Genomic DNA, 22,204 nt, shown 5'->3' with positions numbered 1-22,204 from the left:
AGACATCTCCCTTTAAATTTTTTCTCAGTTCAGTTGTCTTTATAGCTAGATTCCACCAGGCCCACAAAGTTGGGATTATTCTTGTATTAAACAAATAGTTCAAGGAAATAGAAAAAGTGAAAACATTATGCAACTAATTGCATGACGCTAGAGTTTGATTCTAAAATATCACCCTTATATTCTTTCCACAGTGCTGAGTTTAAAAATGTGAATAAAGAGGAAGGGAAAAAAAAGGACAGGCCCATTTTATTTATAACCATGCAAAAATATAGTCAATAACCCAAATCCAATATTCTATTTAAAAATACCAAATAGGGCAGCCCAGGTGGCTCAGCAGTTTAGGCCACCTTCAGCTCAGGGCATGCTCCTGGAGACCCGGGATCGAGTCTCATGTTGGGCTCTCTGCATAGAGCCTGCTTCTCCTTCTGCTTGTGTCTCTGCTTCTCTCTCTCTCTCTCTCTCTGTGTCTCTCATGAGTAAATAAATAAAATATTTTTAAAAAATTAATTAATCAACTAATTAACTAATTTAAAATACCAAATAAGGGCACCTGGGTGGTTTAGTCCGTTAAGTGTCTGCCTTTGGCTCAGGTCATGATCCCAAGGTCCTGAATGTAAGCCCTGAACCTGGCTGCCTGCTCGGTGGGGAGTCGGCTTCTCTATCTCCCTCAGCTCCTCCCCCAACCTGTGGTCTTTCTTGCTCTCTCTTTCAAATAAATAAATAAAATCTTTAAATAAATAAATAATAATAAAAATTAAAACACCAAATAAGCTGTTTTTATCCTGTAATAAAATTGAAAACATATTAAGAATTCATTTATTAGGGCACCTGCGTGGCTCAGTGATTGAGCATCTGCCTTTGGCTCAGGTCATGGTCCTCAGGTCCTGGGATAGAGTCCCGCATCAGGCTCCCCACAGGAAGCCTGTTTCTCCCTCTGCCTCTCTGTGTGTCTCTCATGAATAAACAAAATCTTTTTTAAAAAATAATAAAAAGAATTCATTTATTGTATTGTATTTATTTATTTGAGAGAGAGAGCATGAGCAGGGAGAGGGGCTGAGGGAGAAGGAGAAGCAGGCTCCTCACTGAGCAGGGAGCCCCCAAAGCAGAGCCTGATCCCAGAACCCCAGGATCATGACCTGAACTGAAGGTAGACATGAAAACATAAGAATATAAAGGAAATATCTTCAGAGTAGGTTCATCACAGCCCTAGTTTTCAAAACATCTTTCTCAGTCTCTAGTAACCTACAGAAATTTAATATTAGCATGAAGTCAGGTGCAATAGTATTGATAAGACATGTTTCATGCAACAGATGCCGACATCAGTAGCTCAGACAGTTGTCCAGAAAGAAAATGGCCTTCAGCACACCCGCAAGATGCTGCATGTTGGTGATCCAAGCGTGAAAAAGACGGCAGTCTCCCTGCTGAGAAATTTGTCTCGGAATCTTTCTCTGCAGAATGAAATTGGTGAGTCAGCAAATGTGTCTCGATGTCATGAATACATACTGAAAATACAAATGCAGTGGAACTATCTCATTTTCTACAATGATGAACTGAAAATGTGACCAAGGAACAAAATGTGATAAAGAGACTTGCCTGGCCCTTGCACCGAAGCACCAGGATAGGCTTTGTTCTCGGGTCTCAAATAGGATTTTTCTTAATTTCCAACATTTTTTTTTGCTTGTTTTAATTACTACAGAAGAGAAATTTTAGACTCAACTGTAATTAACAAGGTAGATAACATACCTGATGTTTCTCAGACTTCCGTTATGCAGTCAAGAAAGTGGGAGTGCTCTGTGTGTGGCCTGCTTAAGCACTGCTCTTCCAAACCATTGAAAATATACATACAGCGGTCCTCACTTTAGAGGTTTGGTCCTCACTGCACTAGAAAAAAATGGATGGACATGCAAAAAAGACAAAAAAGAGGAGTCACTGAATATATATTGAATTCGGCATGCACTTGCAATGATACAGATGGAACTAGAGTGTATTGTACTAAGTGAAATAAGTCCATCAGAGAAAGACAATTATATGATCTCATATGTGGAATTTAAGAAACAAAAAAAAACGGAGGGAAGGGAAGGAAAAATAAGATAAAAACAGTTAAGCAAACTATAAGAGACTCTTAACTATAAAGAACAAATTGAGGAGTGCTGGAAGAGCAGTGGGTGGGGGAATGGGGTAACTGGGTGATGGGCATTAAGGAGGGCACTTGATGTAATGAGCACTGGATGTTATATAAGACTGATGAATCACTAAATTCTCCCCCTGAAACTAATAATATCCTATATGTTAACTAAGTTAAATTTAAATAAAATATTCCTTAAATTAAAAACAAATTTGGCATAGAGGATTTTAAAATGAATACAATGAAATATGTGATCCCTCTTTTGAATCTGTACTGACAAAGATAACTGTTACGCTATCAAATAATGTTCTGTTCATTTGCTTTATACATAGAAATGTCTGATAAATGTGAATCAAGTAAAGAACTGTAAAATGAGTTAATAGGAAGAGAATTCCAAAATCAATCATGCTTCCTAATGCTCTATAAATTAGTCATTCCTGACAACTCAAAATTCAGTTTTTCACAAATTTCAACTCAATATTCAGGTTTTCACAAATTTCCACTAAAATTATACACAAACTCTTGTTTGGTTTCAGCACCAAAGATACTGAAGTCTGTGGTTATGTTTTAATAATGTCATTGCCAAAGCCAGCCGGCAGCACAATATTGCACAGGCGGTTTCATACAATGGTTTCATGCCCATTATAAATATAGAGAGAGCCTGGAAATTTTTCAGTGAATCTAAAAGAAACCTTGCCACAGGCACTCAGAAAATTATCAAAGTGTTCTCCTCATTGTCGTTTGTGAACTTTGTGCTGCACTTTAATCAAGTATATTATCCTTTGGCTTTTTTTTTTTCTTTTCCCAAAGGAAATGTTGACTCCATCTTTAAAACAATGCTGATGGAGGTAACTGCACTCAATGCATTATGCACATGCCTATAGGGCAGGAATGCTGTTGCTCTCACGTTCTACCGTCCTCTAACTCTTGGGAAGATGCAAATGTAGCCCACTCTTTACTTTTTTTATATATAAATAAACATTTAATTCTTCAATTGAGCAGGAAATGGCCTTAGCAGAATCAAGGGGATTTTTTGCATTTACTATACTTAATGTTTATTTTTTTCTTTGTTTGCCTACGTTGAGTGAGTTCTGGCTTTGATACATTGCATCTTAAATTTTTTTGGCTCACCTGGGTAATTATAATATCGATACTCTTTTTTTCTCTTAATACGAAATGGCTTAACAATGTGACTTCTCATCCCATACTTGTCACTCTTAACCAGAAGCTAGATAAATGGAAAATCATTGTTTTGGATGGTTTTATTAAGGAACCACAACTGCAGGTTTTTTTAAGAAAAGATATGTGCCTATTTTAAAAATGCAAGCAATTAAGTAAAGCACAACAAATAAGACAAAAAAATACTTTCTCTTACCACTCAGAAAGCAACCATTGTTAACCTTAGGTGAGTATTATTCCAGATATCTCTCTATGCTTATAGACAGATAAAAGTTTAGAGAAACAGGAAGATAAATAAAGGATATTAAAATTGGATTATAAAATAAAAAATAAAATAAAATTGGATTATATAACATCTAGTGGCTAACAAATTATTAGAGTTAATTTTAACAAAACAAAAGCAAACTGAGTGATGTAGAATAACTGAACTTCAGATAAATTTTTCATTACGTTTCAGGCATGTTTTAGAGATTGTGATAATGTGTCATCAAGTTTTTCTCAGTCCTGATTTTTAAGTCTTGGCCAAGCTTAGAGGAATGTCTTAACTGCATGTGAAGTAATATTAGTTTCCTCAATTCCAATAATTTCCCTTGTTGTAACATGTGTAGCATGTATGTGACATATGTGTAACATATATAACATGTGTTTTGCCACTAGCCTGTAAAAAGATAAAGTGGAAAGAAACAAAGAAAGGAAAGAAGAAAGAGAAGGAAGGGAGAAAGGGAGAGAGGGAAAGAGAGAGGAAAATTTCTATTCCAATGTCCATATTCCAGTTTGTCATTTTAGTGGCCCTCTTTTTTTTTTAAGATTTTTTATTTATTTATTCATGACACACACAGAGAAAGAGAGGCAGAGACACAGGCAGAGGGAGAAGCAGGCTCCATGCAGGGAGCCTGACGTGGGACTCAATCCCGGGTCTCCAGGATCAGGCCCTGGGCTGCAGGTGGCACTAAACCGCTGAGCCACCCGGGCTGCCCTGGTGGCCCTCTTAATTAAAGTGCCATGTAACTTGTAGATGATGCCCATTGACCATTATAGGGAGGATAAGTGTTTTGTTAAATAGGTCTAGCCTTCTCCTTTATTATGGAATAAGTCCAAAGGACCATTATGGTACAGTCACATCAGAGTTTACTATGACCAGCTTGATCCAAATCCTCTCACTAATGAAGTAGTTTGCACTCAAAGTCTAGTTTTGTTCAATTTATTTTACGTAGCCTGTTATTGTAGTGAGGCTTTTATCCATAACATTCTAGTAAGATTATCTTTATTGGGTTTTTTTGCAACTTTTAAAATTTTAATTCTAATGTAGTTAACATACAGTGTTTATACTCATTTCAGGTGTACAATGTACTGATTCAACAACTCTATACATTACTCAGTGCTCACCAGGATAAATGTGCTCTCAATCCCCTTCACCTATTCCATGCATCCTCCCAGCCACCTCCCCTCTGGTGACTGTTTGTTCTCTATAGTAAAGGGTCTGGTTTTTGTTTTGTCTTTTTTTTCACCTTGTTCATTTGTTTGGTTTTTTAAATTCCACACGAGTGAAGTCATATGGTATTTGTCTTTCCCTGAGTGACTTACTTCATGTAGTGTTAACACTCTCTGGCTCTATCTATGTTGTTGCAAGTGACAAGATTTCATTCTTTTTTATGGCTGAATAATATTCTATATAATACACAGACATACATATACCACATTTTCTTTATTCATCTATCCTTGGACACTTGTGTTGCTTCCATAATTTAGCTGTTGTAAATAATGCTGCAGTAAACATAATGCTGCATGTATCCCTTTGAATTAGTGTTTTGTTATTCTTTGGGTAAATATCCAGTACTGTGGTTCCTGGATGGTAGGGTAGTTCTACTTTTTAGTTTTTGAAGAATTTCCATTCTTTCTTCCACAGTGGCTGCACCAATTTGTATTCTTCTCAACAATGCATGAGGGCTCATTTTTCTGCATATCCTTGCCAATACTTGTTGTTTCTTGAGGTTTTTTTTTTAGCCATTCTGACAGGTGTGAGGTGATATCTCATTGTGATTTTGATCTGCATTTTCCTGATAATAACCAACGATGATAATCTTTTCATGTGTCTGTTGGCCATCTGTCTTTTTTAGAGAAACATCTGTTCATGTCTTCTGCCCATTTTTTAATTGGACTATTTGTTTTTTGGGTGTTGAGTTATATAAGTTTTTCATATATTTTGGATAATAACCCTTTATCAGATATGTCATTTGCAAATATCTCCTCCTACTCAGTAGGTTGTCTTTTAGTTTTGCTGGTTATTTTTTGCTGTGCAGAAGCTTTTTCTTTTGACGAAGTCTCAATAGTTTACTTTTGCTGTGTTTTCCTTGCCTCAGGAGACAGATCTAGAAAAATGTTGCTACAGTTGATGTCAAAGAAATTACTGCCTGTGCTCTCTCCTAGGATTTGTATGGTTTCAGGTCTCACATTGAGGTCCATAATCGATTTTGAGTTAATTTTTGTGTATGGTGTAAGGAAGTGGTCCTGTTTCATTCTTTTTCATGTTGCTGTCCAGTTTTCCCAACACCATTTGTTGCAGAGACTGGTATTTTCCCATTGCATATTCTTCCTTTCTTAGTCAAAGATTAACTGACCATATAATTGTGGGTTTATTTCTGTGTAGTCCCATGCTGTCATAAGATGATCCACTAATAAAGCTCCTCTCATTTTAAGGACCGTATTGAGAAGAGGCTTCCGCAAGATAGATGCAATTTTTAAATTCCAAATTGGGTTTATATATAATTTGAGTGAAAGGGCCCATCTTGATTCAGAGTATTAATAGCCAGGCATAAATGAAAATGAGTTTGAAATACATGAATCGTGTTTCTCCTGAGAGACTTCTAGACTAAATGTTTCCATGTGCTGACTTGGAATGAAATCCTCACATTTTATTTAGATTTACAGAAATAAACAGAATGAGATTAATAATCACTACCTCACAGTGTTTTTACAAAGATCAGCTGAAATAACACAAGGAAGCATTTGGATACATCTTGAGATTCTCAATTCCCATCTATTCATAGTTATGGATGTTTTCAGACATCCAATTAATGTCTTGGCTTTTTAAGCCATTTAGTTTAAGGATTTAATAAGATCTCCCTCAATAATATGATATTGAGGGGTACCTGGATGGTTCAGTGGTTGAGCATGTGCCTTTGACTCAAGTTGTGATCCCAGGGTCCTGGGATTGTGTCCTGAATCGGACTCCCCACAGAGAAGCCTGCTCCTCCCTCTGTGTTTGTCTCTGCCTCTCTCTGTGTCTCTCATGAATATATAATTAAAATCTTTAAAAAATAAAGAGTTGTGAGGAATAAGAGGAGCATGTTCTCTATCACTTGAGTCCAAAGTAGTCTGAGAAAAGGAAGGAAACGTATGTGAAAAGAATTATTGCAAGAAATCAAGTACAAATTCATATTGCCTAAAATATATCCCAATATATTTGACAAGTTATAGTCAAATTATCAAATATTTATACCTTTTTTGTTATTATGAAAAAAGCCAAATTGAAAACCTACAACCAAGAACTTACATATAGAATGAAAACATAAATTTTAAATAGTGGGGTTTTTTTCTTTTTTAAATAATAGTATTATTTGTTAATTGAAGAAACTAAGCGGTACAGATAGTTGTTAAAAAATTTTTAGGTCCTTTTCTGCCCCCTGGATGCCACCGAGCAAGCATCGTTAAAGTCTCCCCTCCCACTGCTGCCGTCATGTCTAAGTCAGAGTCTCCCAAAGAGCCCGAGCAGCTGCGGAAGCTCTTCATCGGAGGTTTAGGTTACCATCAATAGTATTATAGAAAAACAAGTCCTATTAATATTTTAGTGTATTTCTTCTCATGTTTCTTTTGTATGTTTTCTTTTCTAATGTTACGTTATGTATTTCTTATAAATAACTATACTGATTTTTCACACAGAATACTAACATAAATATTTTCTTGTTATACATGTTATTTTAAGATTATATTCTTTTTTCTCATGAAAGACACAGAGAGAGAGAGACAGCAACATAGGCAGAGAAAGAAGCAGACTACCGGGGGGGAGCCTGATACAGGACTTGATCCCAGGACCCCAGGACCACCTGGGCCAAAGGCAGATGCTCAACCACTGAGCCACCCAGGTGCCCCATACATGTTTCATAAATATTTTGGTGATACATAATCTTTGCAGATGTGTTTCAGATAATCAAATTCCTATTATTGAGTTATTTAGGCTTTTTATAATTTTTCACTTGTATATAATACTATAATAAAAGTCTCTGCATAAATCTTTTTCTATTTTTAAAATGATGTCTTTAGGATGAATTTCCAGAAGTGGAATTATTAAATCAAAGAATGTGAAAATTTTTAAATTCTTGACACTTCTGTCAAACTGTCATTGTTGTTTCTGTCAAAAGACTTCCAATGTACTAGGCACAGAGTATTATCTTTTTTGGAGTGCCTGTGGGTGCCTCAGTCAGTTGAGTGTCCAAATCTTGATTTCGGCTCAGGTCACAATCTCAGAGTCATGAAATCAAGCCCTACATCCAGCTCCATGCTCAGCAGAGAATCTGCTGGAGATTATCTCATTCCCCCTCCCTCTCTCATGCTCTCTCTCTCTCTCTCTCTCTCAAATAAATAAATAAATCTTTATTTAAAAAAGAAAAAAGAAAAAGAAAAGAAGGGGAGCCTGGGTGGCTCAGTAGTTGAGCATCTGTCTGCCTTTGGCTCAGGTTGTGATCCTGGGATCCTGGGATCAAGTCCTACATCGGGCTCCCTGCGAGGAGCCTGCTTCTCTCTCTGCCTGTGTCTCTGCCTCTCTCTGTGTATGTCTCTCCTGAATAAATAAAATCTTAAAAAAAAATACCAACTTTTTAAGAATCTTTTTAAAATCCGAGTATCAGATAGATTACATCTTTCCATATGTTTATTAACCAATTGTGTTTCTTTTTGAAACCTTCTTTACCCAAAATGTATTGGGATCTTGAAATTAAGAATCTTTCTAATCAAGTATTGTTGTTGTTGTTGTTTTTCATTTTGTAGCCAAAGAAACTCTACCTGATTTGGTTTCCATAATTCCTGACACAGTCCCGAGTACTGATCTTCTCATTGAAACCACAGCCTCTGCCTGCTACACGTTGAACAATGTAATCCAAAATAGTTACCAGAATGCACGGGATCTTCTAAACACTGGGGGCCTGCAGAAAATCATGACCATCAGCTCAGGCGATGTGTAAGTCCTGTGGTATCTGCCAGTTGACTGTTTCCTCATTCCTCACCTCCAGTCCCATATGTAAATCTAGTTTTGAATGTCCACACATTGAGTACCATGGGTAATATGGACAGAAAATGAGATCCTAAAGTTGGGCCAGATCGTCTGGTTCAATCCTTAATAATCAAACAAGTGAAAAACTGAATTCTTCAAGCCAAAGTGTTGCCCATTCTCTTCTAAAATATCCAGATAGACAAACTCCATAGCTTCCCTGGGTAATACAATCCAGTCTTTTATCAACCTGGTGAATTAATTTGATTCTCAAAAGAATAAAATAAGACCAACATAATCAAAAAAAAATGAAAAAAAAAAAAAAAAGACCAACATAATCAGAAATTCTTGCTTTCTCAGTTTTCTCTATCACTTCTATCTTTTATTCCCTTTTGAGAATAGGTCTAGTGTATATAAGTCATCCTACATCCCTGTTTCTGTCTCTTTAAATTTTCCCCATTAAAAAAAGACAAGAAAGAGAATGAAAAACATTGTGTAACAAAATTATTACTATTAGTTAATTTAGAGGCACAGAATCCAGAGGGGGCATCTTTTTCTCTTTTTCTCTTTACACAATTCCGAATTGTTTGACTTGTTAAATACAAGTTACTTTTTAAATAACTAAGAAAGAGAAAAAATGTTATATCCTGATTCTGATGAGTTGTGAAGCAAACAGACTTTCCCCTGATAGACAATGTGTGCCTGACCACACAGGGAAGCATAGGTGGGTCCGTGGTGTCCTGGAGTAAACACACATCTCCTTCCCCTCAGCCCCATTCAGGTGAGCCCTTGTGCTCTGCAGCCCCACTCTGGCAAACCTCATAGGAAAGGAAGACCATATTCAGAATCCTAGGATTAAAAGGAGCGCTGGTTAGAATGTTAATTCCCCAAATCAGAATATTCACCTGTCCCTACAGTCTGGCGGAGAACAGTTGCTCAGTCTTTATGGAAAGATTGAATGATTGCTGTAGAACAGAAATGACTATTTCAAGTAGTCATCCATGCTTATAAGCAAATCTCAGGAAGACCATGTGATTTTAATGATTTGAGTCTTCAGGTATAAGAAGTGCATGAGCCTATGCCATCACTTTTGGAAACTACTTATAGCTGAGCAACACATGGGATGTACTACTCTATTCTTTTTTTGCCCTGAGTGTCCATTTGCTCTGTCTAAAAAAAAAAAAAAAAAAAAATCAACAAAGAGCTTTTACCAGTTATGCCCACCGCCCTTTCCTTGTTAGTGTTGTATAGCTGATGTGTAATTTAGGGGCTACCCTGGAAATCAGTTGCCATTTATAGCATTTTTTCTTTGAATAAATGATTTCCAAGTGCCACACAACCAACCTTTTTTTTTTTTTTCACACAACCAACTTATAAACTATGATATAAAACCCTTGCAATTCAGAAATATTTTTCAGTTTTAAATATTAAACACCCATAGCTTTCATGGATTTATTAGTGCCTCAGTATTAGCAAGTAACTCTGAAAAGTCCATGAACCACTAGAGACACCAGGGTGGCTCAGTGGTTGAGTGTCTGCCTTCGGCTCAGGTTGTGATTCCAGGGTCCTGGGATTGAGTTCCACATTGGGCTCCTCACAGGGAGCCTGCTTCTCCCTCTGCCTATGTCTCTGCCTCTCTCTCTGTGTGTTTCATTAATAAGTAAATAAAATCTTAAAAAAAAAGTCCATGAAGTACTAAAAAAAATCTGTAAAGTGATGATTTGACTTACCCTTATTGCAAGACTGGCATGGAAAAGAAAGGCTTTTAGGTAATGAATGAACTCAGGATGTGCTTCTCCATACAGTATTGTATTTTCTATTCATGGTTGCCTGTTCATAAATTCCTATGATATGAGAAATCTTTGTTAAATGAAAAAATTCAGCCATGTGCTAGTTCAGGTGATGGAAAGAAAGAGCGTTAAGTAAGCATAGATCATTAGTCAGAAACAGAAAATTTAGGACAAATTTTTTGTTTTGTTTCATTTTTTATTTAAATTCAATTTAATTAACATATAGCATATTATTAGTTTCAGAGGTAGAATTTAGTGATTCATCAGTTGCATAGAAACCCAGTGCTCAGTGCATCAAGTGCCCTCCTTAATGCCCATCACCCAGTTACCCCATTCTGCCACCCACCTCATTATAGAATAATTTTTTGTATATATACACACACACATTTTAAACATACAAATATATTTCTATAGTGTATATACAATATTTGATATAAACATATTTAATTTTATTTATTTAATATAAAATAAATGTAAATAGTGTATATTAATATACAAATTGTAGTCTGTAAATAAATTCAAGGATTCATGAAATCTAAGGATATATTCCTTATAAGTATCAGGAATATACTCTATAAACTATTGGTTAGCCTGTCCTAATGGCCTTAAAAATGATTTTTAGTAATTTTTTCTTTTAAAACCCAATGGCCCCTGGCCTTCAAAGCTCACTATCTAATTCTCTTGTCATGGTGAGTGGCCTGACTTAGTGGACAGCCACCAAGTGACAGCAGTTAAAGAAGATATACAGAAGGTCCAAAGGCAGCATTCAGAAGCCTGACACGTTCTCACTGATCTCAGAATATGCCTTTTTCCTCTTTTCAGTTATGCCTCCAACAAAGCAAGTAAAGCTGCTTCTGTTCTCCTCTACTCTCTGTGGACACACACGGAGCTCCATAATGCCTACAAGAAGGTAAGAACACTAGAAAGGTATGAGTAGCAGTTAACATCCAGATCGTGATGGCCCACCTTTCTGCCCCTGGTAAGAGATTGCTGAAAACTGCATTTTCTCGTGTGAAAATGTTACTACCTTTTACATCTCTGTTTGCTTATTCCAAAGGCTCAATTTAAGAAGACAGATTTTGTCAACAGCCGGACTGCCAAAGCCTACCACTCCCTTAAGGACTGAGGAAAATGACAAAGTGCTCTCAGAAATCTCCACCTCACCATTGTCAGCCACAAAAAAAGTCCCAGAGGAAAACACCTATTTTTCTACTTCCCAGCCCAAGAAACCTCAAAAAAGCATGCCCTGTTTCTTAGTCCTTTTCTATTTTCATGGTCCCATCCAGAAAACAAATAAGCAGAATATAATTTTATTAGTCTTCCAGAAAACTTTTGCAAGTTTGCTACCAGTAGACATCACAGGCTTTTACCCTCCAAAGATAGTGGTCTTTGTGATTGGGGCTAATGGCGCAGGGCCTCCTGGAATCAAAATGTGAATTCAAGTGGAATAAATATTGACAAAAAATTAAGAAGGAGGTGGTTGTATTAGTAGGATTTTAAAAGTTTGATTTACATTTATATTCCTTTAATGGTTTCCATGTTTTATCACTCATATGCACGTTGCTTTGCCATTGAGCCACGAGTGTATTGTTCTGCAGTGTTGAACAGAATGGAAACGACAAGATATATTTGCAGAGTTATCCAGGAGAAAATTTAATGGCAAAATTATGCGTTTGTTCATTTTGTGCTTGTTTTTATAGTCTTAAATTTTTCTCTCTGATTTGAAATGAACTTAAGAAATTTAGATCACAGAGCGTACATGACTCTAAGAAAATGAAATTGAAACGAAGTGATCATAGCAAATTTAAAAATCTTTTCACTAGAGAAAGGCAACTATGGTTATGAAATTCAGTGTTCCCTCTCAACACTACGTGTAAATACGAGCATTGCTCAAGGAAATACCTACCCTATGACAACACCATGAAATGCGAATCTCTCCTGAATAGTAGAATTCAGTGTGATCTATTGCCTGGACTATTTTAGCCATTTCAGTGGGCTAGTAGAAAAATGGACTCTATATTCTTTAGCTACAAAAGGAACCAAACCTCTCAAACTGGTGAGTGAAAACACAGCTCATTTGAATGAATTACACTATCAATCAGCCCAACTTTGCCCAACATTTAAAAAATAGCACAGAGCCCATAAATCTCATGTAATCTTCCTCAAGCCAGCATTTTAAGTCAAGGAAATTCTAGAGCAAAAAATATGAAGACATCATGTTGAAGAAAAATATGCAAAGGCTGCCCAAAAGTGATATGAGAAATACAAATGTTGAAAAGTTGACATCATCTGTTAAAGCTAATCTATATCAAGTGTTCTTTTAACTGAGCTGTGATTAATACCATTTGCATAGAATTAGTCTCCTTGGCTACAATTCTGTTATATTTTGCGTTTTTTTTTTAAATATGACAATGTTTGCTATAAGAAAGTAAGAAGGAAAAAAAAATCCTTCCACTCCTTTTGGCCAGAAAAGTGTAATAGAAAATAAATTCCCATTTTCAATTTGAATGTGTACTTAAGTCTTTATTGTATTTAGAAGCTGAAGTTCTTTGAATTTTAAAAGCTTGATGAAAAGACTTAGATTACTAACCTAGTTCAAAATGAAATCGATTAGATACCAATTTTTAAATACTGAAAAAAAATCATCTTTTTCTAGAATTTTGTTGAATACAATTTGGAACATGATTTATTCCTCCAGATAACTGATAGATGTTTGAGAAGTTTCTGTGTTTTTTAAGGCATTAAAAAGGTTCTTAGTAGAACCTTCAATGATATTAAACACAAAAGGAGGCAAAAATAATATTGCCTGCATTGGTATCTGTGTATATCTGATTTATTTGTGGATCATGGTCTATGTGGTATGATTGACATGACATTTGAAGATCTGACCTTATAAACTTCAGTTTCTAAGGGTTTAATACTTTGTTTTTATTTCTTCCCTACTTAAAGCCCTAAATTCTTTACCCAGAAATACTTCCTAAAAAAAAAGTGGAACTAGCTAATGACCAAAGCATAGAAAAATGGAGAAACATACAAATGTGATAGATTTTAGTAAATTGAGTGGGTCTGTGACCCTGACAAGATAGACTGTGTCTGATCCCCATGTCCTGCTTTGTTCATTCCGCTTACCAAAAACCTCACCACTTTACTATCTGTGGGTATTTCTGAAGGAGGTTCTTGTGTTGAGTATCAGTTTTGACCACAGGTCCACACAAAAAGCCCTTTTCTGAATATGTGTTCCGACCTTGCCCATGTCACCAAGGGAATTGACGGGCTGAGCAGGGTCATTTTGTCTATCTGTTCCAAAGGGCTGCTACCTTGTCAAGAATTCTTAATGGTTTTCTGGCATATGGGAGGTCGCTGCCTGGATTTCTATCACTGGAAACATTTCTTTATACCTGATGGAAATAATCAAAGGGTTATCTGGCAAGATAGGGTATTAACATGTCAAATAGAAAATTAAGCAGCATGAGTAGATAAACCACTTTAAAGTGAGCTTAATCACCCTCTGAAAAAGCAATTTCTTAGAATAAAAAAAGGAAATAGGAAATATATATATATTTAAATCTATCTTTATATACATATACTTTATTTGTAATATAGTTATAAATGACATTTCCTCTAAAATCTGTAATGAACTTATTATGCTTTGGAATGAGGATGACTTCAGTATGTTTGTACTTTCAACAAAATCACAGAAACCTCTAACCGTCGGATCTGAGGATTAGGGGGGAATTTAGAGGACATCTGGTCAAGTCCTCCTTAAAGTATCATCTTGCATCAGAAAAGACGCAGGTCTTGTTAAAGTAACAGAGGAGAAAAATACGCAGTCATTCATTGAGTTAATGCTCAACATGACCCTGTAATTCAGTCATTTTAAGAGTCAGTAACTGTTGCATTAGAGTATTTGTTGTGGAAGAGAAAATAAATAAGGAAACAAACTTTTCAAAATAAAATACTGCTTTAGATTTAATGTTTTAGTTGACAGTGGCACCAAGAGTTATCATCTCTTTAAGTAAACTTCAACCTTCTAACTATATGAGAAAGAAAAGCTCTCTTTTTATGACATATTTGGGAAAGAGATCAAAATGCATTTAAGTTGGTAAAAGAGCTGTTTAAAATATGAGTGAAAGGGAAAGCATCCTCAGAAACCATAGCTGGGGTTAGTCATGATTTAGTAAAACCTGAAAATCAATGATTTCAAGAGATTGAGGACTAGTTCTCGAATATTTTATTTCATTCCCACCGTAGTATGCTAATCTGCAGGCAGGAAGGCAACTCAGAAGGCAGTTATTCACCTAGAGGAGCAGGTTGAGGCAGCGACAGACATTCCTACATCCAGCTGATCAAACCTTGTCATAAAACTCACATCCAGAACCAGTTAAATGTCTCCAAGGCCTGGATTTCACCTGTAAGCTAACATACAGTGCATCTGGCAAGGAATAAAAAACAAGTTCAAACTTGTAGATTTTCCTATAACTGTAATATGTTCTCCCCAGTAACAAGTAATCCTTTGGGAGTTTGTTTTAGAAGAGAAAGGGGGATGTGGTTCCCCTTTTAATTATCTTTCAACATACATGTATTTGAACATTTATTTATTCTGGAGCTGAAGACCAATGAGATGCATCTTCATGGGAAAGTGCTCACCGATCTGAGTGAAATGAATTCTCTGTGATGGACACACTTACAATTTACAGTATCCTTTGCATTATCAGGAAATGATGAATGATGAAATGATGACATTTCATTTCCTGGGAAGTGAATCTCAGCATCCTATAGGGTGGGAGTTGGGAAGCACTAGACCCATATAGAACTTCTGGAATAGGTCTCTTAGAAAACAAGAAATGGTTAACCTGAGAGGCAGAGGATTATTAAGAAGATACCTGCATTTTTAGCCAGAAGGAGTTGTCAGAATTGATATCCTTTAATAAGAATGTGTGAAAATTTTAATGTTTAGAAAATTGACAAAAAATTTTTTTCTCAGGAATCTGTTTTACCTCTTGCTCTAATTGGAGATTTTTACAGTTCCTAATATAAAAAATAGAAGTAGTCTATTTTTGTGGCATTGCCTGAACAGCTTTTTATAAGAATTATGTGTGAACGTATTAAGTAGCACATTCCTACTTCTTCTGGTGGCTCATACCTAAAGTGACCCACTTCCTCATGTCAAGGTTCTATTTCTCCTGCTCTAGTTTCTCACTTAAGATGATGTTTCATTTGCATTTGAGTAACAAAAAAGTTCAACTCAAGTGGCTTACACAATAAACCTATTTATTCCATTAACAAGAAGACCAAGTTTAGGCACAGGTTTGGTTATTTCAGCAACTCATTGAAGTCATCAAGAATCTAGATTCCTTCAATCTCTCTGCTCTGCCATCCTCAGCACCTTTGCTTTTGTCACCTAGTTGATTTCTCCATGTTGACAAAATGGTTACGACATCTCCACACATGTCATCTTTATAGGACCATGTCTAAAGGCCAGAAGAGGGATCCCTGGGTGGCGCAGTGGTTTGGCGCTTGCCTTTGGCCCAGGGCGCAATCCTGGAGACCCGGGATTGAATCCCACGTGAGGCTCCCGGTGCATGGAGCCTGCTTCTCCCTCTGCCTATGTCTCTGCCTCTCTCTCTCTCTCTCTGTGACTATCATAAAAAAATAAAAATTAAAAAAAAAAATTAAAGGCCAGAAGAGCAAGCATTCACATCCATTTTTTTAATAAGTAAAGAAAAATTTCCCAGAGGCTTCCATCAGATATCCCCCATTTCATATTACCCAGAATTCTATCAGCTGTCCATTCTGAAATCAATTCCTGGTGAGAAAAATGAAACTACTGTTCCTTTTTTCAAACCAGTTACATTTCACCTAAGGCTGAACCAAGATGCATGGATGGGGAATACTTGAACAAAATCAAGGTTTTAATGAGCAAGGACAAAAGGGGCTGCAGAGTAGTCAACCAACATTGCCTGCCATCTGTAGGGACACTCAGAGAAGAAAAAATTCAATTTTTTTTTAAAGAATTAAACATTTTTAGCAACCAGACATCATTTGGCCTATAAAAGAAGTATTGTCTCAAACAATGCCGGGGAAAGAATAAGTTTGTCTTGCACAGCTGTTGCATCACATTTGGGACAAAGTCCAGGAGGGTTTGTAGCTAAAGAATGATGGAAGAGCTGGCAACTGCAGTTAAACCAATAATCATGATTTCAAGGAGAATAATGAAAGAAGCTGATAAAACTGATGCTCAGCAGAACAGCAGAGGTGGAATAAAATTATTTCAGAAGTACTGTGCCTCTTTTTCAATCTCCTTTTCCTGACATCTACCATTCCTCGCCTTTAGTAATTACGGATCCCAAGTGATACCTTCATTGACCAGATCATCTTAGAAGAACATGGGGCCTGAGCCTGAGGTGTTTGGATAATCTCATCTCCTCAGTGAGACATCAGTTTAGCCAGTAGACACAACATGGATTTGAATTCTGACTTTAGCTCTTACTGGCTGTGTGACTCCGGGGAGTTTAACTTTCTGAGTCATTGGTAAAATGGAGTTGACAATTCCTGCTTCATAGGATTGTTCAGGGAATACAATGAGCTGATATGTTCATTACGCTTGGTGCCTGGGCACTCAACCTCCTGTGGATCTGGCTGCCACCAGGGGTTCCCTAGCCTTCAGCTTCTGCCTCTGGTTTCATTCCCCTGCTTTTCACAGTGGCCCAGGAATCATTTAGAGCAGAAAGCACATTTCATGGTGATGAAACGAAGTGATGAGAGACAGAGGGAAACTTCCCTGCTGAATCTCCCTGCCCCCTCCAGCTTCATGCTTTCTAGTCCTGCTCACTTTTCTTCTGCTGCTCGGTAATCCACAACCCCACGGTCTCTAGACCTGCCCGTTTCCACTCCAGACTCTATTCTCCTGAAGAACTCAAATCAGGGAAACCTACTAGGAGCACAAAGTGAAAGGACTCCCCTTGCTGCTAGAGTTGCAGCAGGAGATGACATGTTCTTGCTAAGCCATGTGGAAATATTAATTATGTTTTTCTATTCAAGAAGGGTATTTGTGCTCTTTAGGGCATTTGTGCTATTATTTAAATATTGCATCAGGTCAATCAAACAGTAGAGCTTAGTTTTCTTTTCTGGGACACCTGGGTGGCTCAGTAGTTGAGCATCTGCCTTTGGCTCATGGGGTCCTGGGATCGAGTCCCATGTCAGACTCCCCACAAGGAGCCTGCTTCTCTCTCTTCCTCTCTCTGTGTCTCTCATGAATAAATAAATAAAATCTTTAAAATTTTTTCCTTTTCTGAAAAAAAAGTGATTTTTTTTTAGAGTGTTCTGATACTTTTCCAAAGTGAATTTTGATGTGTGCATGAAAGTTCGGTGTGGCATAAACGGCTCATTGCCCCCACTACATCCTTTCTCACTTTCCCCCAACACAATAAAATTTTTGACGGGACACAGGGTGCCCAGTGTAAAGACTGCATTTCCCTGCCTTGCCTGCCTGGAGCTTGAGTTGAAGGCACATGAGTAAATGCTCGCCAGCAGCATGTAAGTAAAGGGTAATCCCACAGCCTCTCAAAACCTTCCTTAAGACAGTGGCCGCATGCCCTTTGCCCTCACTTTCCCCCTTTCTCCATTCTGCCTGGGATGATGACACTACCTGCCTGGACCACAAGGATGAAGGCCTCCGTCTGGTATGATGGAACAGTGATCTCAGTGGAACCTGGTCATGCCAGTTCTGGGCCACCTACCTTCAGTCACCACAAACATGAGAGAGAAAACTTCATTGGATGTAAGCTATGATTATTTTAGTTTTTATATCTCATAATCAAGCTTAATTCTAACCATCACTTCTTGATACTATTATATAAAGCAAAATCAAATTAAGAAAATTCCCAAACCCGAAGATACAGTGCTTTTGTCCTAAATCAAAATGCCAACTGGAAGATTAAACTGCTAGCAAGAATATAGAAAAAGAGAAGTAAATTTGGTAAGTTAATTATGGTCTTCAAATCCATTTATTCTGTTGATAAGACTCTTTACAAAGTCTCCAGCCACATCATAAAATTAATTCTCAATAGAAAAATACATAAATTTCCAAGAGGGAACTGGAAGGCACAGGTTTGACCTAATGGTGTCATATTTCCTCTGGGAAGCACACTCTGAGGCATATTGCCTAGGGGGGTAAAATGTAATACCTGAAATATAATCCTTGTAAAACTGTGTGACTAGAGGAACATGTTTTCTGCAATGTATTTCCTGACAAATGTCAAGAGGAAATAGTTGGACAAAATGAAAAGAGCCATTAAGTAGCCTAATTTAGGTCACGAACATTTCTAAAACTTCTACTGCAAAACCATCTACAGTTGACTAACACACGGTGTCCCACAGGAACTCTATTTGATAGAAAGGCACCCAGGTCATAATGAACCTGTGTGGATTTGTGGCCTTTTAAAAAAAAAAAAAAAATGATTTATTTATTCATGGGAGACACAGAGAGAGAGAGAGAGAGAAAGGCAGGGACACACGCAGAGGGAGAAGCAGGCTGTCCACAGGGAGCCCAGTGTGAGACTCGATCCCCAGACCCCAGGATCACGCCCTTAGCCAAAGACTGACGCTCAACCGCTGAACCACCCAGGCATCCCAAGATTTGTGTTTCTTAAGCATTGAGCTCAACTTAAAGATTTGGTTGTTTTCGAAGGTGGGGGGTGGGGGTGAGTGGGTGATGGGCTCTGAGGGGGACACTTGACGGGATGAGCACTGGGTGTTATTCTGTATGTTGGTAAATTGAACACCAATAAAAAATTAATTTATTAAAAAAAATAAAGGAGAGAATATTCAGAAATGTTAAAGAGAAAAAAACAAATTGTTAAGCAAAGAATAGTGGAGCCCCATGTGACATAGGGAGTAAATTTCTGTAAAACACCAAGTAACTGGAAATTGTGTAACTTAAGTCATGGGGTATAGAAAAATGGGGGATAGAGATATATGACTAGTATTTGAAAATCCTATTTTATAAAGTGGATATTTGAACTAAAAAAAAAAAGATTTGGTTGTTTTCAATACAAATGTAATTTTTCTATAAAAATTTTACTTAATCTTCGATTAATATTGTAATAAGTTTAACAGAGTAATTTACTCCAAATAGCTAATACTTTAGTTAATTATATTTCAGTTAAGCATGTTAAATAATAATCACAGAATTTCAGTGTATCTCAAGGCCTTCTGTACACCCGTCATGTTAGATCCAGATATTTAAACTTTCCTAAGTAGTTAAATGGTGCTGAGAGACCTGAGCATCTTGACCTGAAATATCCAATTCCTTTACACAAATACTATTTTCAAACTAAATCAAATACTTTCCTCATAAAAGTCACAAGACTGATATTAATTAAACATATCAAATTAAAATCACAAGTAGAGGGGCCTCTGGCTGGCTCAGAAGAGCATGGGAGTCTTGATCTGAGGGTCATGAGTTCAAGCCCACGTTGGGTGTAAAGATTACCAAAAAAATAAATAAAAGTTAAAAAAATAAAACCACAAGTAAAAGTGCCAGATCTCCTCAATTTTATCAAATGTATTAAATAACAAATGGAGGCAAATTATAATGACGATTCTAAAACTTACCTCTATGTGTACATAGAAGTATTAAAATTTTTATTTTTATGTCATTTCTTTGATAGCTAGAGTCTTTGCAGAATTACAAAGTCACTTGTATAACTAAAGAAAACAGTACGCCTGAAACTAATATAACACTGTATTTAACTATACTGGAATTTTAAGAAATAATAAGTTATCTAAGGGTACCTACCTGGCTCAGTCGGTTAAGCATCTGCCTTCAGCTCAGGTTATGATCCTGGAGTCCTGGGATCGAGCCCTACATGGGGCTCCCTGCTCAGTGGGAAGTCTGCTTCTCCCTCTCCTCATTTGTGCTCTCTCTAGCTATTTCTGTCACTATCTCTGTCTCTCTCAAAATCTTTAGATATAAAATAAGTTATAGAAATAAAAATAAAGCAGATGTACCATCTCAGGATGGCTAAGTTCATCAGTATGAAATCCAAGACCAGAATGCTATTTTGAGTGTGATTATAGCCAGAGATTGCAGACATAGACAAGGGGTCTAGATGCTAATTCCATTTGATGCTACCCGAGCCATGCAAACCACAGATGACCTCTCTGCCCTTTCTCACAGACTATCCTTCTTCAAGTGCTAGGACTTTGGAAGCACATGCTTTTTCTGCTACCGATCCCCTTACCCAATCTCTAACAACATTTTATTGACCTACTTGGGTAGGGTGAACTCCTTACTCATACACACACAATCTCACGCACCAAGAAAGATCGCAACAAATCTCTCCTGCCTGAGTAGAGTTAATGGAGTCCTGCAAGCACACAGAGTAATTAATGTTTTTATGCGTTACTTTATTACCCATAAAGCCACCATTTTTTAAACATCATAAATTGACTTTTGGCCCTGATACAAAAAGTCTACAATAATTAAAAATTAGAGAACAGCATTCCTTTGGGGGGAAAAACACACAAAACACACACACACACACAACTTCTTTTTTCCCTCCTGGGGAAGAAAACCATTGCCCCTGAGAGCTTAATAGATCTAAACTCATGGGAGATGAAAGGCACTTCCAAGTCTTGAATTTATATCCTACTTCAAAGAAGTTTTTTTCTGAACCAAGAATACTTAGCAGATTTAGATGTTTTAGAATCATTTTTGAGCAAACCCCTGCTGGGGTTTTTGCTTTCAAGAGTTTAGTTTAATTTTGGCAGGCAGATAATTAAAGCTTTCGATTTGTTCTGTCTTTAGCTACTTGAAATTATATTGAGGGTCAAAGAGTCTTGTAAGAATTTCTTCTTCATCAGGAAAACCATTAGAGAAACTCATTTCCAGCAATGCTATCCTTGGCAAATTAATCTTTTTTTGAAAAACTATTCACTCTAGTACTGTAAAAACCCAAGCAATTAGCCAAATTCCTTATTGTTAGAGTTGTAGGCTGTTCAACATTTTTTAATTCACTACCCATGATTCATTATTTTGAATAGGTGTATTCTGGGCCAAGGCCCCATGTTGATAATTGCAGCAATAAAACCGAAATGATAAGAGTTATTCATGAGATGCTCATATATAAAATTTGTTTCTGTATACCACAGTTATTACGGATTTTGCTTAGTCTTTTATCCTCATTATTTTTAAAGACAGTATTTCCTCATATACTCTTTCTACTATAGAATCACAGTTTATCAAACAATTATAAAACTGATTTTATTTTTGAAAAAAAATATTTTGTCAGTTATGCTCTAACTAAAACCAGCCATCATAGGTCAACAGAATCTGATTAAGTGGAAGATATATCTATCAAACCAAAAAGTTCCTACAAATTGAAGCTTCTGGCAACCCTGCATCAAGCAAGTTGATCAGCAGCATTTTTTCAACAGCATAGGATATTTATATCTGTTTTGTGCCATTGTCTGGAAGTCAACAACTAGAGCTTAAGGCTTTGGTTAAAAATAGAACCTCTGGGGATCCCTGGGTGCCTCAGGGGTTCAGCGCCTGCCTTTGGCCCAGGGCGTGATCCTGGAGTCCCGGAATTGAGTCCCACATCAGGCTCCCGGCATGGGGCCTGCTTCTCCCTCCACCTGTGTCTCTGCCTCTCTCTCTCTCTTTCTCTCTCTATCATGAATAAAAAAATAAAATCTTTAAAAAAAGAACCTCTTTTAAAAAACAAACTCTCATAGACAACACCAAAAGTTCCAACCAACGACATCAGACAATATAAAATAAATCAATGGCATTGCGTAGTAACTCATCACATGATGGAATAATATATAGTTAAGAAAAATAAG

General features: G+C 36.9%; 1 protein-coding gene across 1 annotated transcript in view; it reads left to right on the top strand.

Moving 5' to 3' along the window:
- Window positions 1-12,865, top strand: part of PKP2 (plakophilin 2) — an 88,329-nt gene extending 75,464 nt beyond the window's left edge. The window contains exons 10-13 of the mRNA XM_041736437.1: window positions 1,311-1,464; window positions 8,348-8,537; window positions 11,180-11,267; window positions 11,415-12,865. Coding sequence (XP_041592371.1) covers window positions 1,311-1,464; window positions 8,348-8,537; window positions 11,180-11,267; window positions 11,415-11,483 — 501 coding nt within the window. The 3' untranslated portion in view covers window positions 11,484-12,865. The remainder of the gene's footprint in view (window positions 1-1,310; window positions 1,465-8,347; window positions 8,538-11,179; window positions 11,268-11,414) is intronic.
- The last annotated feature ends 9,339 nt before the right edge of the window (window positions 12,866-22,204 follow it).

This window comes from Vulpes lagopus, chromosome 21, assembly GCF_018345385.1.
Source record: "Vulpes lagopus strain Blue_001 chromosome 21, ASM1834538v1, whole genome shotgun sequence".
NCBI lineage: Eukaryota > Metazoa > Chordata > Mammalia > Carnivora > Canidae > Vulpes > Vulpes lagopus.
The sequence above is the reverse complement of the archived record's forward strand: the minus strand, read 5'-3'. Positions and strand labels throughout refer to the sequence as shown.